The sequence below is a fragment of the Lygodium microphyllum genome, chromosome 3 (genome assembly GCF_053477565.2).
Source record: "Lygodium microphyllum isolate KBCC chromosome 3, Lygodium_microphyllum_v1.1.10, whole genome shotgun sequence".
NCBI classification, from domain to species: Eukaryota; Viridiplantae; Streptophyta; class Polypodiopsida; order Schizaeales; family Lygodiaceae; genus Lygodium; species Lygodium microphyllum.
This window is the reverse complement of record NC_141137.1, coordinates 35848538-35864363: the sequence shown is the minus strand read 5'-3', so window position 1 is coordinate 35864363 and position 15826 is coordinate 35848538. Positions and strand designations below refer to the sequence as shown.

At 41.5% G+C, this 15826-nt stretch overlaps 1 protein-coding gene and 1 pseudogene across 1 annotated transcript; both read right to left on the bottom strand.

Annotated features, from left to right (window-relative positions):
* Nucleotides 1–2642: 2642 nt before the first annotated feature.
* On the bottom strand, nt 2643–4997 carry LOC148038229 (indole-3-acetic acid-amido synthetase GH3.6-like). The gene is made up of 4 exons (XM_087675228.1): nt 4540–4997; nt 4343–4444; nt 3353–4161; nt 2643–3211 (listed from the first exon to the last, which is right to left on the bottom strand). Exons 1-4 carry the CDS (start codon nt 4995–4997, stop codon nt 2643–2645), a joined length of 1938 nt encoding a protein of 645 aa, XP_087531354.1.
* A 4878-nt stretch (nt 4998–9875) lies between these two features.
* On the bottom strand, nt 9876–11612 carry LOC148038228 (uncharacterized; annotated as a pseudogene).
* Between the last annotated feature and the right edge of the window lie 4214 nt (nt 11613–15826).

Genomic DNA, 15826 nt, shown 5'->3' with positions numbered 1-15826 from the left:
TAGTGGTAAAAGATACAAGATCAAACATGTCAATTATTTATATAAAATAAAACTTAGAAAAAAATTAATTGATAGTATGTCTCACCTTTGATAAGCAACCTCGTGCGTATTCCCACTCTTCTTGAGATATATTAATTTCCTCCTCTTTTTCCATTCTCTCCATTTTCTCATGTAACCAATCTATATAAATATGATGTGGGAACACATTTAGATGATCTGGAAATGAGACATTACGTCCATATCTGGTGCGAAATGCTTGTCTTTCGCTTTTTCTTCTTGCCCTTGCTTCATTATATAGTGTCACCCATTTGCTCATTACATCACTATTGAGCACACAAAAACTATTTAACTTACGAAGTTCTTCTTTTGTTAGCACTTTACTCATTCCTTTTCCTTGAGGTATTATAGAGGTCATCCTCAAGTCTTCATGATCTTTCCATAGTCGTGGTTGAGAGGGGTCAACTTCAGCAAGATATTCAGAGATACAAACAAGGGATGATTGCACTAACCAACCCTCAACCATGCTTCCCTCAGGCCGTGCTTTTCACCTTACAAAATCTTTCAAGGTTTTTATGAAGCGCTCAAGAAAAAACATCCACCTTGCATGAACTGCCCCACAAAGTGCGATCTCATCAATCAAATGTACGAGTAAATGTAATTGAGTAGTCAAAATGGATCGACAAAAAATTTCCTTCACCAAACAAACCACCTCAACAGATAATACTGGAGCATCTTGCAATGTGTTTGGATCAATTTCCTTCGAGCTCACGTATCTGTCAGGATGTATTTGAAAATTATTTATTTTTGTGTAGAAATTCAAAGATATATAATGAAAAAATACAATGTATACACACGCATGCTATATCTTATCTTTTTCTTCCTACTATATCTCATCTTTCTTCACCTCCTATGTGTATAAATGTATATACACACGTTTGTATGCATTGAACATATTTATCTAGTCTCATAAATATATGTCCTCTCTCCCTCCAATCATCTTTAGTTTCTCTCCTTTCTTTTTCTTTCTACTATATCTCATATTTTTTCACCTCATATGTGTATATGTATACATATGTGTATATATATATGCACACACGTTTGTATGCATTATACATATATGTACATGTATATATTTGTGTGTGGATGTGTGTATTTGCATGTGTGCATATGTGTATTCTCCTAAGTGTGTATTTATATGTAATAAATATATGTGTATGTGTGCATATATTGTTGATATCTTTTTATAGTCTACGTGTATTTGTGTGTGGTTTTAGAGTATGTATACATTGCATCCACATGTCAACCATTAAAATTATTATTTCATCCCATAATGCTCAATTTTAAAAAAATTGACTCTTTTTTTATAGTGTATGTGTATTTATAGATGTTTTAGGAGGGTGCATACATATGTTCAACTGTTAAAATATCATATCGTTTCATATGTCTAATTAAACAATAATAATCTCTCTCTACTTTGAGAGAGAGAGAGAGAGAGAGTATGTGTATGTAAGTGTGTTCAATTGGGTGGTGGAGATTATAGATAATAAATATAACTCCCACTTGCCCTTCAAGAAAAAGCCATCTTGATTTCTTAAATACCAAACTCCTCCTTGTGCCACATAGGCTTGGGAGCTTTCTAATTGGTTTGGGACCCCCAAGGCAAAGCTCTCAATAATATATAGAATAGAAAAATGTGAAAATTTAGTCATCAAGAGAGTGAATAGTGGTACTCTTACAGATGTTCCTTACCTATTTTCTTCTATTTTTTATCCTTTGCTATGTAGGCATTTGATGGTTCTTAGAAAATAGGACATGGATAATAACTAGGTTCTCACACTATCGAAACTTATATTGGACATTTGTTGCAAGGTTTTATAAATCCTTTCTCTTTTGAGTTAATGTACATCTTAACATACGTCCAAACAACACCCTTTGCTTGCTTAGGCATCGTAAAACTACCTCCAAATGATAAAATTTGAGATTGAAGATATTTCATTTGATGTACAACAAGAAATAATTCATGATTGGAAGGTATTTTGTATGAATTATTCCTAAAAATATCTCATGTCTATCCATACACATAAAGAGCAAATGTACACTACAATTTAAGTGAAATGTAATAATTTACATTAATTTTCTCAAATTGGTTCATGGTGGAGGCAAATTCTTATGGTCAGAATACACACACACACACACACACACACATGCACACACACATGGACACATATAGATACACTTGAGTTTTACCTTTCCCACACATGGAGTAGGTGCACGATTATTATTGGAGGTCGAGTTAATCGTTCATAAGTAGCATATTTGTCTATCACGAGTTCTTGTTTTAGAAAGTTCAAATACATGTTAGGAGTGGAAGTGTGTGAAACAAAATACTTAAAGTAATTTAAGATAATCTAATAATATTGAAAGGGACAATAATAATATTCATAGATAAGTACTAAGCTCGACAAACTTATGTCATGGGGGCATTTCTTGATTTGTATGACACCACGGTGAAAAAATATACATTCTGAATATTGTTGGTGGATTTTGATCATGAGAGCTTGTTGAAGAATGGGATGCATGGTTATTACATAACACTAACTTGGAGGGCTAAGGTGCATTTAGATATGACGTTTGGAGCACATTCATGATGAAGAAGTTGGAGCCCAAAATGGAGGCTTGTAGCTGAAATGGTTGCTCATGACATGACTATCTAATATATCCAATGCAGATGGAGATTTGATACACCTTGGCATTTTGAATTGGTTAATGGAAGATCCGTTCTTGACACAATGGTCCATTAGCTTGTCGAAGGTTCCAGATTTTACCAAACGAATCTCTAATGGCCCAATAGAATCGTAGTTTCTGTATTGCCTGTACACAGAGTCTAGTGAATCTTCTATTATTAAGCAACATTCTTGCATGATGGGAGGGTCTACTGGCTCAGTACGGTTTTGCAGTTCCCAGAATAATACATAATGGCCAGGGATTGCCTTGGCATCTGCGAAGCTTGTATACTCTGTAAGAATAGCTGATGATTTGAGGTTAAGAAACTTGGAGGCGTTTAGAACTGCTTGATGTAAGCAATCCTCATCTGTCTTATCTGCATCTATGCTTAGAATGACATTTTTGCGGCAAATGAATTTGAACTCGGGAGCTGAATTGTGAAACCCGGTCACGCGGAGAACATCCCCAACCTTGTACCGATAAAGACCTAGTCGAGATCAAAGCACATGAGCAGTTGCTATAAATCCACGAGGATGTGTATAAATAGAATCGAATAAGAGAAGCAAACACATGCATGTAAACATATCTAAGTTTGATATGACTTATACTGAGAGGAGATGATCATTACCTGCATATGTGGTGACAACAAGCTCGTAATCCTTTCCTACTTCAAGCTGAGTGAGGTCCAGGACTCTGTCATCCAGACTAATGGATGACTCATCGTGCTCTAGTTGATTGTCCATTAAGGGGATGAATTCAAAATAGCCCATATTGGGTAAGATGGTGTAGGAGACATCTGAAGGTTTTTGGAGGGGTTTGAGGTTCACACCAAAATAGCACTCCGAGGAGGCGTACATTGTGCACACAAGAGGGAGTTCATCACTGTAGTGGTCCAATGTGGAGATGTATTGAGACATCGTCCCTGTGACAATGGCTTCGATATATCTGACATTTGGCCATATCGATCGGATGATGCCTTTCCATGATTCTTTAGAGCATTCATGTTGAATCAGGTCTGCAAGCCCAACATCTGAATGCAGAATCTGTCCCATAGCACGTCGACAAGGTGCATGCGTGATCTTGCTACTCAAGCTTCCGGTGCGTATGTCATTACAAAGCTCTTGCCAATTGCTCCGGAGAAATTTGATAGCTCGAAGAAAACCGGATGCGAATATGGCACCCATCCGGAGCACATGTTCCCGTTCAATAAGGCCGCACAACATCTGGCAATACATGCTCTGGTAGGAGTCAAGACACAATATGGTATCGACTGGGCTAGTGTAGACATTGAAAGGATCAAATGTGGTACTTGTGAAATGACGGCTCTTGTAATAACTAGTAAGCACAGGTCTTGCAAGGAGCCCTCCGGGGGTGGTGGTCTCTGACTTGATGAATAGGAAGTAGAGTCCTTTCCCTTCGTCCAAGCCTCTGAGATACCTGCACATATAAATGGCATGCCAGCACATTAGGATATGAGATAGATGTTGCAGAACCACAACATGTGGAAGGTATTGATCCGTGGTACGCAAGGTGTATGCGTGATGATCACAGTGACACTAAAGATGCTTGATCTTCAAATCTTTTCTGAGGAATAAGCTGTGAACAAGTCTAGCCTTACTGGTTAATTATTGGCATGAGTAAGCTATAAAGGAACTTCTTCCTCTCGAGTTCTTCCGGTATCGTTGGCATGAGTTTCCTCTCTCCACCCGATGTTCCAGAGCTGCAAATCACAAAGAAATTACGTGTAAGCACATGCTTAGGAGTCCGAATGTGGCGTAGAATAATCAAAGGTGGGTGTATGGCGGATACAGTTACCTGGTGAGGAACTCGGTGATGGGCTCGGCCGAGAGGATGGGGGATCTGTCTCCGTTGGCGATGCGCTGGATGTAAGGCTCCACGTCCTCGTAGCTCACCACCGGCACCAGGCGCTTGAAGGAGGCCTTAACATTGTCTACATGACTACTGCTTACATGCTCGGCTGGTGGCGAGCTGATACTATTACTGCCGTTCGAGCTTATGCTGCTCATTATATTGTCACTGAGATGCTTGGCTAGGTACTCCGTGCGTGCGTTCCTTCGGAGGATGGTGTGCAGCACTCTGTCCTGGACCTCCTGAGCGTTGGCCGTCAGGTACTCGATGGCCTCCAGCTTCGCCTTATGCTCCTCCTCAACATTCGCATGAGGATTGCCACTGCTGCCATTGAAGGCCGTGAGGTGAGGCGGCAGCTGCAGGACGTCGTCGAACAGAGCTCGCAGATGATCGTCGGAGCCCATAATTGTAGGATAAGCCGACTGATAAGTGGAAATAAATGCTCGGATCGAGTGCTAAGGCTGAATAATATAGAAGCTAATGGGTATACGATTAGGGATCAACAGCGCGCCGTTTAATGTGCAGTCGACAGCACTGCTGATGCAGAAATTTGCAGGGCTGATTACTGCGAGTGCACTGCTGCAAGTTTGATCAGCGTCTGTGTTTATAATGCCGTCGCGCTAGCTACTAGCACTCGCCCTCGTTCTGTGGCAATTAAATATAAGTGGGCCATGCATGTAGCCCGATTTTGAGTACAGGGGGATGAGACGGAGCTTCCAAGTCCATTTTAATACTGATCCTCGTTACTTATCCTCATCGTCCGGCCTGCGAAAATCAACAGTCCGTCTCGCCCTAGAATTGTATAGGATAAGCTAGGGAGGACCAACCCGACATGGGTCGACGCCATCTAGGCGCCTGTCTTCTCTTCTGGTCGGCCTCTGTGACGACACAAATTGTCGCCACGTCGATCTTGGCGTGGGAAGCAACGACGTCGTCGTTAGCTGGTGGTTCCGTCTCTCAGAAGTGAACATTAACGAGCAAAAGATTAAAGAAGACCCGCCGTCCAAGAAGCATGATCATCAGCGTCTTATTGTGCTGCAGATCTTAATACGTCGGGTGCTGATGTTGTTAACACTGAGAAACTCGGCAGAGAATTAAGCGATATGAGATACCAGCGGATAATTAGCAGGCCATCGATAAGAATCCAACAAGGGTTTCGCGCTATAGCGCGCTTGATCGGACACCTCTTGTCCAAAAAAATCCATTTACAACAAGGAGGTTTTGGTCGTTTCCTATATAGCAACGAAGGACTTAAATCCACATCTCTACAATACCCCTACAACCACTCTCTCCATCCATGCCCAGTCTACAGCGTCGACCTCGTCTATTGGAAATTGAAGTCTCAAACCATGTCAAAGTAGACCTCACAAAAAGACCTAATGATGTCCATGTGATAGCTCTTGGTCTGCCATATCTTTAAATCAAGTCATCTAAGATTTGGAGAAATACATGTGAATATCTCCTGCAACTCCTTATCGATCATCCCTTGATTCATCCTACTCTTTGGGTATCGTCAGAGGTAACTTGCACATACAAAAAATGATGTTAGCACAATCGGTATAAAGATTTAGATAAAGCACGACAATACACTACAACAAGTAGTAGTTATAGACGTGCTTGGTACATGCGCATAGTCAAGCGTGTTTAACTGTGTATATATAAGCGCGTCTATAAGCGTATGTATATAGATGCAATTCGTGCTCTATATACACGCGCTTATAGATGCGCTTTCAGATGCGCATACAGACATGCACTAAAATTTTAAAAAAAATTGAAAAAAATTGATGGTGTGTCATTCTTTTCAAAGTAGTCCCGTCTTGCATTTCTTTTGGGTTTTTTCTGACAGGCGCATGACACAAAGAGAGGAGAAATGAAGAGGCAAAGAAGAAAGGATAAAGAGAGGAGGAAGCAAGAGGCAAAGAGAAAAGAGAGGGAGAAGAAGACACTACAAGATATAGGTCTTATACCGACATTTAAAGCGATGAAAATACAAACAACAAAATTTGCCCCCGTCATCGCAAAAAGCGTCGTTATGAACGACGCCATAGAAACATCGGTATTGACGTCGCTATCAGTGTCGCCTATTGGCGTCGCTATCAGTATCGTAGCAACGGTTTGCGACGCGCATAGCAACGGTTTGCGACGCGCATAGCGACGCCAATATCGACGCGAGTATTAAAATTTGCAATGCTAATAGCGACAGTAACAGGGATTAAAAAAAATTTGTGACATGGCAGCAAGCTACCCTGCCACATATAGCACTGTGTGATTTATGAGAGCCATACAAAATAGTTTCTGCACTACTATGCACAAAGTGCTTGCAAACAAAAAGAACGTATATTGAAATTATAAAACTGATACATGAAATAAATACATGATCGCATAAAAAGTGATTGGTACAGTCATGACACGATATCACTAATGCATAGAACATGTCTACATAGATGAGGCGACTTAAAAATAAAGGTGTATGAGCTCTAGGGATCCAAGGGCGAGCTACGCATCCTTGTCCCCCGAAAGCTCATCCCACCGCAAAGGAGCATCGAACGGACTCTGCAGAAAAAGAAACAACACATCAGTCCACCATACAATAATGCATTCAAATATCTCATGGTAACTACGAACAAGAAAGATGAGTGACTTACAGGGCCGCCGTGTCTATACAATCAGTCGATCAATGCATTGAGACCATGCCTCTCTGCATATCGAGTCTCAAGGTCGGTCGGATCGCGATTTGTAATGGAGTGCTGCAAAGAAAACAAAATGCTAATTGTTAGAAACATGATTGTCAGTCCAAAGATTATTTCAAAAAAACAAGCAAGAAAAACAAAAGAAAAACTTACAAAGTCCTCCAAATATGTCATGTGGCCACCACTTCCAAGATGATGGACCACTCCGGCCTCGAGTCGTGTCCTCGTCGCCTCGCACTGCTGACTCCAAGGTCCTGGAGAATCTATAGCCTCCTCCCTCGGTCGATGCCAGTCGTTTGCATCTAACCACTCGAGCTTTGCAGCCCCACTCTTGATTGCCTTGCGTGCGTCGGATCGTCTATTTGACATGTATGCACGCATGCAATCCATCATCCAGCCCGTAGAGAATCTATCTACTGCGGCTGGCACCGGAAACTTGTGTAGACGTCCCCACAGGTGTGACAAATCCTGGAGGTGATGCTAAACGACGAGATGGAGATACCACATCCGTGTCTCCACAGTAGCATTCCCCTGATCCTGATGCACTCTCTCCCTCAGGCCCAGGTCATGAGCGTCGAGAAAGTCTGCTCGAAGCTAAAGCATCCGATCACGCTGAAGCAGATCTAGTAGAGCGCCCTGACGAAGAACGAGATAGCTCCTGATTTTCCATCTCTCTGAATCTAGCGAGCTGGTCTAGAAACATGCGTGTGAAGATGTCCTGTAACTCCTCATTGCTCATCCCTCGACTCATCTTGAAAATGTCACCTGCACAGACAAAAAATGATGTTAGAATAATCAATTTAAATCATATAAAGCACAATAATATAAATTATTTTTAAAAAATCTCACCTAAAATGTATATCTTATCTACCTTTATAAGGGATTGGTCAACGAATTGAGTAAGTGGAAGTTCCAAGTATAAAGTATCCTATGGTCCCATGTTAATGTCCTGACACAACTCCGCATACACTGGAAGGTCGATATACATGTCACCACAAAAGAATGAGTCCGTCTCATTCTCAAAGAATTCTTGGACTCCTGTATTTCCATCATTGTTAGCCCATGCTGGCTTTAAGCTTTCGGTGGCCTCCACCCCTTGCAATATTGACCCTTCTATTTGCATATTATCTTCATATATGCTCGGAACATCACTTTGATTATATACTCTCGCACTTCGGGGAGTTGAATGTATAACATACCACTATCGAGGTTGTCGGGAGTTTGGATAGAGGATTACATGTTCACAAATACGTACAAGAGAGTTCAAACCATTGTGACATAAACCATGTCGTAATACATTAGCAAGCAAATGACTCCATGCACATGTTCACAATGGGCCGGCAATACAAAGGTGTCGTGCAAATCCGTCCATTTTTTTTCAGAATCTATTTCGAGAAATCCAAATGGACCTCGTCAAACTGTTGCTCCAGCTCCTCCAAGTACCACTTTGAACCACTGCACATCAAATAGTATCATAGAAAAGCTATGGTAATCCACCGTAATAATACTTTGCAAGTTCCCAAAATACTCCATCTCATCCACAACCATGTTCGGATCCGTTGCTCGTCGCTGGCTCTCTTGCTCCAACCTTGCCATGATACCACAGTCCATTGTGGAGCGCATTTTGTCAATACGCTCCACACGAAAATGCCGTCCGTGCGACCACGCTGTACTATATATTTTGTACTATACATTGAAACACTGAAATTAGATGTCACATATAAAATTTAGATATGACAGATTCTAAACCCCTCATCACCTTTGGACTACATCCCCTCGAGAATTCCCACTCCTCCATTGAGACCTCTGTCCCTTCGCGAGATGCTGCGGTCAAGACTCCATGCAATCATTGCGTTGACATAAACTGCGGCATCTCCTCCATGCCTTTGGGATATCGAATCAGTCGATAACGCATACTATGTCGGAATTGAGCTCGCGCTTCCTCTCGATCTCGCCTTGCAATCTGGTACTTGGCGAGCCACGTCTCCATGGAGGCATGGTGCAATATACAAAAGTGATTCACGTTATTTTCCATTGAGACATCCATTCTTTCTTCTACCCCATTTCCAACCACCACATCTCCAGTCAGTTTATCATCGTCCTTCAGTGACCATAGCATTTCATTGTCTGGTTCCACCGTTAGTAGCCATTGTGAAATATGCACTAGTGTCTCAGACACCAACCAATCTTCAACCATGCTACCTTCTGGCCGAGCTCGTTGTCGCATAAAGCCTTTCAGGGTTTTCATGAAGCGTTGCAGGAAGAACATCAATCGCGTATGGATAGGTCCACCAATCTCCACTTCGTCCACAAGATGCACAAGAAGGTGGATTTGTATCATGAGCATGCTAGTGGGCAGGTATTTCTCAAAGAGACAGACCGTCTCCACTGCTCCCCGCCTCGTGGATTCAATAGAGGACATCTTAATCTCTTTCTGTGAGATCCATTGCACTAAAGTCGACAACTTGTAAATGGCCCCGCGAATTTCTGGAGTAAGGCATCCTGCGATCGCGATCGATAGTACAAACTGCCACAAATGAGAAAGCATTATGAATAATGGACACAATCCAAATAGCAAAATGCCCACGCTAATTACAATCCATTCGTAGTACAAACTTGACATATCTTATGCCAATCATGGGATTTTAGCCCCGATAATTGGTTGTCTTTAGAAAATGCGGACCTGAGAGAACGCATCATACCTATCGGAGTGCGGATAGACTTGATTACTTGCTTCACAATGTGCTATTCTTTAGTGGACAAAACGCAAGGAGTGCAAGGAAGCTGCATGTGACCACCAGCACTAGACTACGGCCAAAGTGTCTCCATCTTACCTACCTCCTTCAAATCCATTTGTGCCCCTATAGTGTCCCTCTTTCGTGTGATGTGGTCCCATAGCAAGCTACCCACATTCTTGAAAATATGCATGGGATCCAATAAGTGGTTGACCTGTAAGTGGGTCCAATATGGCAACTGGTAGAAAACTGAGAACCACCGCATTCCATTTGGATGTGATTCCGCGTGGACCATTTTTAGCTCGTACTAGCTTGTGGCATTCATACGTGTTGGAGGTCGTCCAAGGAAACCTTCGCTGAGTTCATGATCTTCCGACAAGAAAGTAATGTGTCCTTGATATAACAACTTCTTCATGGTTCGTGACCTTCGGGAGTCTAATTGTGGCCCGCACAATGGACATGCATGATAACCTGAGGTAACGAGACCTGTTCCAACACCACGACCTAGTGAATACTTGATTGCATGAGATAAAATATAGATATTACCAGCAAGAATGGAGGCGTGCTCACCTGAGCACTCTCCCAATCCCAGAAAGTCATGCATCGTTCACATGAGAATGGCTTGAATATTGACTGACTGTCGACCATCGCGCTTGCTCATATCTTGCACAATGACCCCCTCCTCCCACAAAATCTTAAGCTCGTCGACTAATGGACGAAGATACACGTCCATATTTCTTACTTTGTAGCGGCCTGGGACGAGCAAGCTAAGGATGAGATGTCCTTTCTTCGTAGAAAGCCATGGAGGGATGTTGTAGTTGACAAGGACTATAGGCCACACACTCTAAGAAGTTGAGCGCAAACCGAATGGGTTCACGCCATCCATTGCGAGACCGAGCCGAAGATTCCTTGGCTCTTGCAAAAAGCCTAGGAAGGTAGAGTTAATTTGGCTCCATGCGTGCAAATTTGCTGATATTCGTTGCACTCCATTCGTGGACCTATTCTGCGCATGCCACGTTGTCAAGCTCGCCATGCCGGACGTATGAAACATGTGGTTTATGCGGGGGATGAGCGAAAAGTGTTTGAGAACTTTTTGAGGGATGATTTGCCCTTGCAAGTCCTGTCGATACCTATGAGCACCACACTTTAGACATGTCTCCATAGTCTCGTATTCTCCTTGAAATAATATGCAATCGTTGATACATCAATAGATGTTATTGTAGTCCATGCCAAGCTTCCGTAAAACATGTTGTGCATCATCACGAGACTCAGGCATAGTATTTGCAGGTGGTAGTATATGATATTTCAATAACCTGAAAAAAATCATAAAACACCTTGAAAAAGCACAAATGTTTGTAATAATAGTGTCAAAAAAAAATCAATGAAGCCTATGTACAAGGTACGTGAACAACTCGGTCACACTCGTATCGCTCCACCCGTATTTTGCTTGCACACTTAAGAGTGCAAGCAGTGTCTTCAACCGAGATACTCGGCACCCATCATATAATGGTATGGATGCTTCCTCTCTAAGCGGATCAGAAGTCTCGACATCCATGGGAATCAATGCATCGATCATTGCCTCCATCTCAGGCTCCAAGATTGTAGGTAGGTTTGGAAGGTTGTCTGTCTCCTTTGGCATTGACGGTATAGATTGGCCTTGCAAGTGGTGGATTGGCTCCTACACTCCATCCATCGCACGCCCATGAACTCTTCTAATTGGCTACAAAGGGTGCACTCCTCCTTGGGACGAGACATCACCTCCCTGGATAGAAAATTTGCCAGCAAGACCCAATCTTATTGTATATGGTATTCAATTAGCTTATGAGTATAATGCATGATTAATATTAACTTCAAATTATCGTTTGCCAAAAATCTGCAATCACCTAATCAATGATCTCAGATTGAAACTCGCCAAATCGTCTATAGACAATCGGCATTTTCGTCTAATTGCCAACTTGCATTGAGAGCAAGGACATGGGACACAGTGATTAAGATACGCCTCGCAATCTTGAACAACATGACCTTCTTCGTTTTCCATCTTGTCTACGTTACAACAAACAATTTAATGACTTGTAATACAATTTGGGAAAACGAGGCTCAAATGCATAACTTTATGGAGATGTATGTCAAGTTGCAAGTTGACCATAAGCTCTTGCTTGAGAGATTTTAGCCTCTGCAAGAGGTTGAGAAGAAAATTTTGAAAAACATTGAGGTTGATGTTGATGCATCCATGGTGTTGAAATCTAAACTTCAAGGTATAAGAAATGCTTTATTGATTGATGTAAAAAATGCATGGGACATAGTAGTTGAGAGATTTATTGATGTTATATCTCGGTCGTATACCATGGTCAAGGATTTGTTTGTCTTGATAGATAATTATTCATTATTGTAGAAAAAAAAGGCATTGGTTCATAAGGTTCATGCGTTATCGAAGACTAAATGTTTGGACTTGACTAAACGATTGAATAATGCCTTAGATGCTAAAAGGAAAAGTGATGAATATGTTACTTCATCACTGCAACAAAAAGATTGGTGACAAGGATGCTATGATTAATGAAGTTCTTCATGAGGTGAATATAGAGTTGAAGGGGATGAAACACGATTCTTCTTTGGGATTTAGTGGTGATCAGTCAATTATTGAGGTGTCTTCTTATATGGCCATTATACCTTATATACCTAGCTACGGTCTCTAGGTTATGTACTTTGAGTATCTTAGAGGGGCTCTACTAGGATTACTTATACAATTGTACTAGAGGGCTTTGAGTATAAGTAATCCTAGTCAACAAAATCTATGAGTATCATTGAGGATCTCTTAGTCTAATAATAAATCAATCTCAACAAAAAGCATCTTAGTAATGTGGTTTTTTGGTCCTAGGTCCATGTATCCAAATTAATGCCATCTATGAAATTTATCAACTTTTATTATAATGATTGGAAGACATCAAATGCAACAATGTAATATAAGGTTACCATGTCAAAGACAATATCAAATAGTAAAAATGTTTGTGCATGTGTGGGGGTGTGTGTGTGTGTACCATAGTTAAAAAATTTGTTCCAATCAATTATACTCATAGTCATAACCTTTGAAGAAAATATCCTATGCTCAATTTAAGGGATTCTTCTTCTATTGCAATACTTTTGGGTTCATTTTGATGAAGTACCATAATGACCATTAGCTAGGGGATCATTTTCTTTTAGTCCTTCCGTTGACTAGTTGGCATGATTACTAATTTGTTATGCCTATAAAGTTAATACAAAAACAAGGAATTATGCATATCACAATTAGATCCCCTACTTGGACATTATGAAGGATATGACCAATTTTAAGCCATCTTAAAGAGTCACCAATGTACGTGGCCCATGGTAAAGCACATTGCATACTATTATCGATAAGTCTATTATCGTGCATCTTAAATCTCCTAATTAGACTTTATAAAGTGTATGACCAATTTTTAGCCCTCGTAAGGAGTCGATGTAATGGTACCCATAAAAAAAGCAAAGTGCATACAATTACCATAATCATGGATATGTTATCCTTCCAATATATACACACACAGGTGGACTACATCTTGAGTAGACAAAAGCTATCTATTTGAGTAGGCATACATCTCCATAAAGCTATCCATTTGAGTATACATCTCTTTCTCTTTCTCTCCCTCTCTCATTTCCTCCCCCTCTCTCTCCCTCTCCCTCTCTTTCTCTCTCATTTCCTCTCCCTCTCACAATATATCCTAACACTCTCCAAAACCAAAAGGGAGAGGGAGAGAGAGAATGCACTCTCCCTCCCTCTCCCTCTCCCTCTCTTTCTCTTTCTCTCTCTCTCCCTCTCTCATTTCCTCCCCCTCCCTCTCCCTCTCCCTTTCTTTCTATTTCTCTTTCTCTTTCTCTTCCTCTCTCTCTCTCTTTCTCTTCCTCCCTCTCCCTCTCTTGCTCTTTCTCTCTCATTTCCTCTCCCTCTCACAATATATCCTAACACTCTCTAAAAGCAAAAGGGAGAGGGAGAGAGAGAATGCACTCTCCCTCCCTCTCCCTCTCCCTCTCCCTCTTTTTCTCTCTCTCCCTCTCTCATTTCCTCCCCCTAGCTCCCTCTCCCTCTCCCTCTCTTTCTCTTTCTCTTTCTCTCTTTCTCTCCCTCCCTTTTCCTCTCCCTCTCTTTCTCTCTCATTTCCTCTCCTAAACAAGTAAAAGCTGAGAAAGTGATTTAAACCTTAAACAAGCAAAAGAAGGAGAGAGGGAGACTCACCGATGAGATATGGTGACTGTGGGGTGGCTCCTCTTCACGATGAAGGCTCCTCCTCTCCTTCACGAACAATGGCAGCGGCGGCGGCGGCAAGTCTTCTTCCTCTCCTTCTCTCACGATGGTCGCTCTCTCTCTCTCTCGCTCTCGCTCTCAAAACACAAAACGCAAAAATGCGAAATAAAGCCGTGCTTAATTTCGGCCTATTTTTTTTCCTATGGAGCGTCGTTATTTGCATCACAAAAGCAACACAAATAGCGATGCCAATAGCGATGCCGCTACCCGCGTCGCTACCCGCCGTCGCTATAAGCTTAGATCCTTGTAGTGATAAGGAGTTTGTAGCCCTGTCGCCGCCCATCCAACACCGATTCAAGATGAGTCCTTCTTCTTCTCTCTCTCTCTCTCTCTCTCTCTCTCTCTCCCTCCCTCTCTCTCTCCCTCTCTCTCTCTCTCTCTTTCTCTCTCTATCTTTGCTTTGATCAGTTGTATTTTGCTACCTTCTTAGCTTTTGGTATGTTTGTTGTGACGAGGAGAACATCCAAAGAGCAAGGAGATGGAGGAGAAGAAGGATTTTGTAGTTGTGTCGCTGCCCATCACAACAAATATTCAAGGTGAGTCCTTTTTCTCTTCTCTCTCTCTCTCTCTCTCTCTCTCTCTCTCTTTACTCTGAGTTGTATTTTGGTTCCTTCTTAGCTTTGGGTATGTTAGTTGTTGCTTGTTTTTCCTAGTTTTATTTTGTGCTTCATTGTTAATTCATGTCTGCAAGCACGTCTCATATAGAGAGTAGATGTGCTCATACACACACAAGTGTTGAAGATCCATGCAACCTCCTAGGTTTTTTTTGAGTTTTATGGAGTTGGCACATGTAAGAGTGCATTTGATCAAAAGAGTAGACGGGGGCCTGTAGACGGACTCACATTAAACAAACACACCTCCTCTGAGGTTTTTTGAGTTTTGTGGACCTGGCGCGTGTAGAAGCGTATCTAGTGTGCAGTGTACACGCGCTAATAGACGCGCAAATTTGTTTTGCAAAGGGAGAGAGAGAGAGATAGAGAGACAAACATATAAAGAAACAAAGAGATAGACATGTAGATAGAAATACTCACTACAATGCAATGGCACCTTAAGTGTAAGAGTAACATCAGTAGGCTACATAATATATTCAGAATTGGAGAGAAAAGAGAAGGCAAAGGATAATACAGATAGCAAAAGATGGCAAGGAGTAAACATGGGAGCGGATAGCAAGCCGATAATCACCACAACCAATATTTTGATTGTGTTATATAGCCTAACGATGTTACTCTTAACCTTAAGGTGTCTTTGCATTGAAATAAGCATGTGCTCTATTTCTAGTATTAACAAAATAGTTGAGAAATCCCTACATGCATGCTATCATAAGCTATACAGCCTGCTTACGTTGGGACTACATGATCCTTGCAACAGATCCTAGCTTATAAAATCACTTTTTTTTTTGTATTAGCTACCTTGTAAAATTACTTATCTCTCACACTGGTACTACACGATCTTTGCAATGGACTTTTACGAGAAGGGGCTCATAATAGATAAGGTAT

What these genes read in the sequence shown, in the direction of transcription:
- LOC148038229 (XM_087675228.1), bottom strand. Translation starts at nt 4,997, where the DNA reads ATGGGCTCCGACGATCATCTGCGAGCTCTGTTCGACGACGTCCTGCAG. An exon ending in ATCACCGAGTTCCTCACCAG is followed by an intron (nt 4,445 to 4,539) that starts GTAACTGTATCC and finishes TGTGATTTGCAG; the next exon opens with CTCTGGAACATCGGGTGGAG. An exon ending in TGTTGTCACCACATATGCAG is followed by an intron (nt 3,212 to 3,352) that starts GTAATGATCATC and finishes GATCTCGACTAG; the next exon opens with GTCTTTATCGGTACAAGGTT.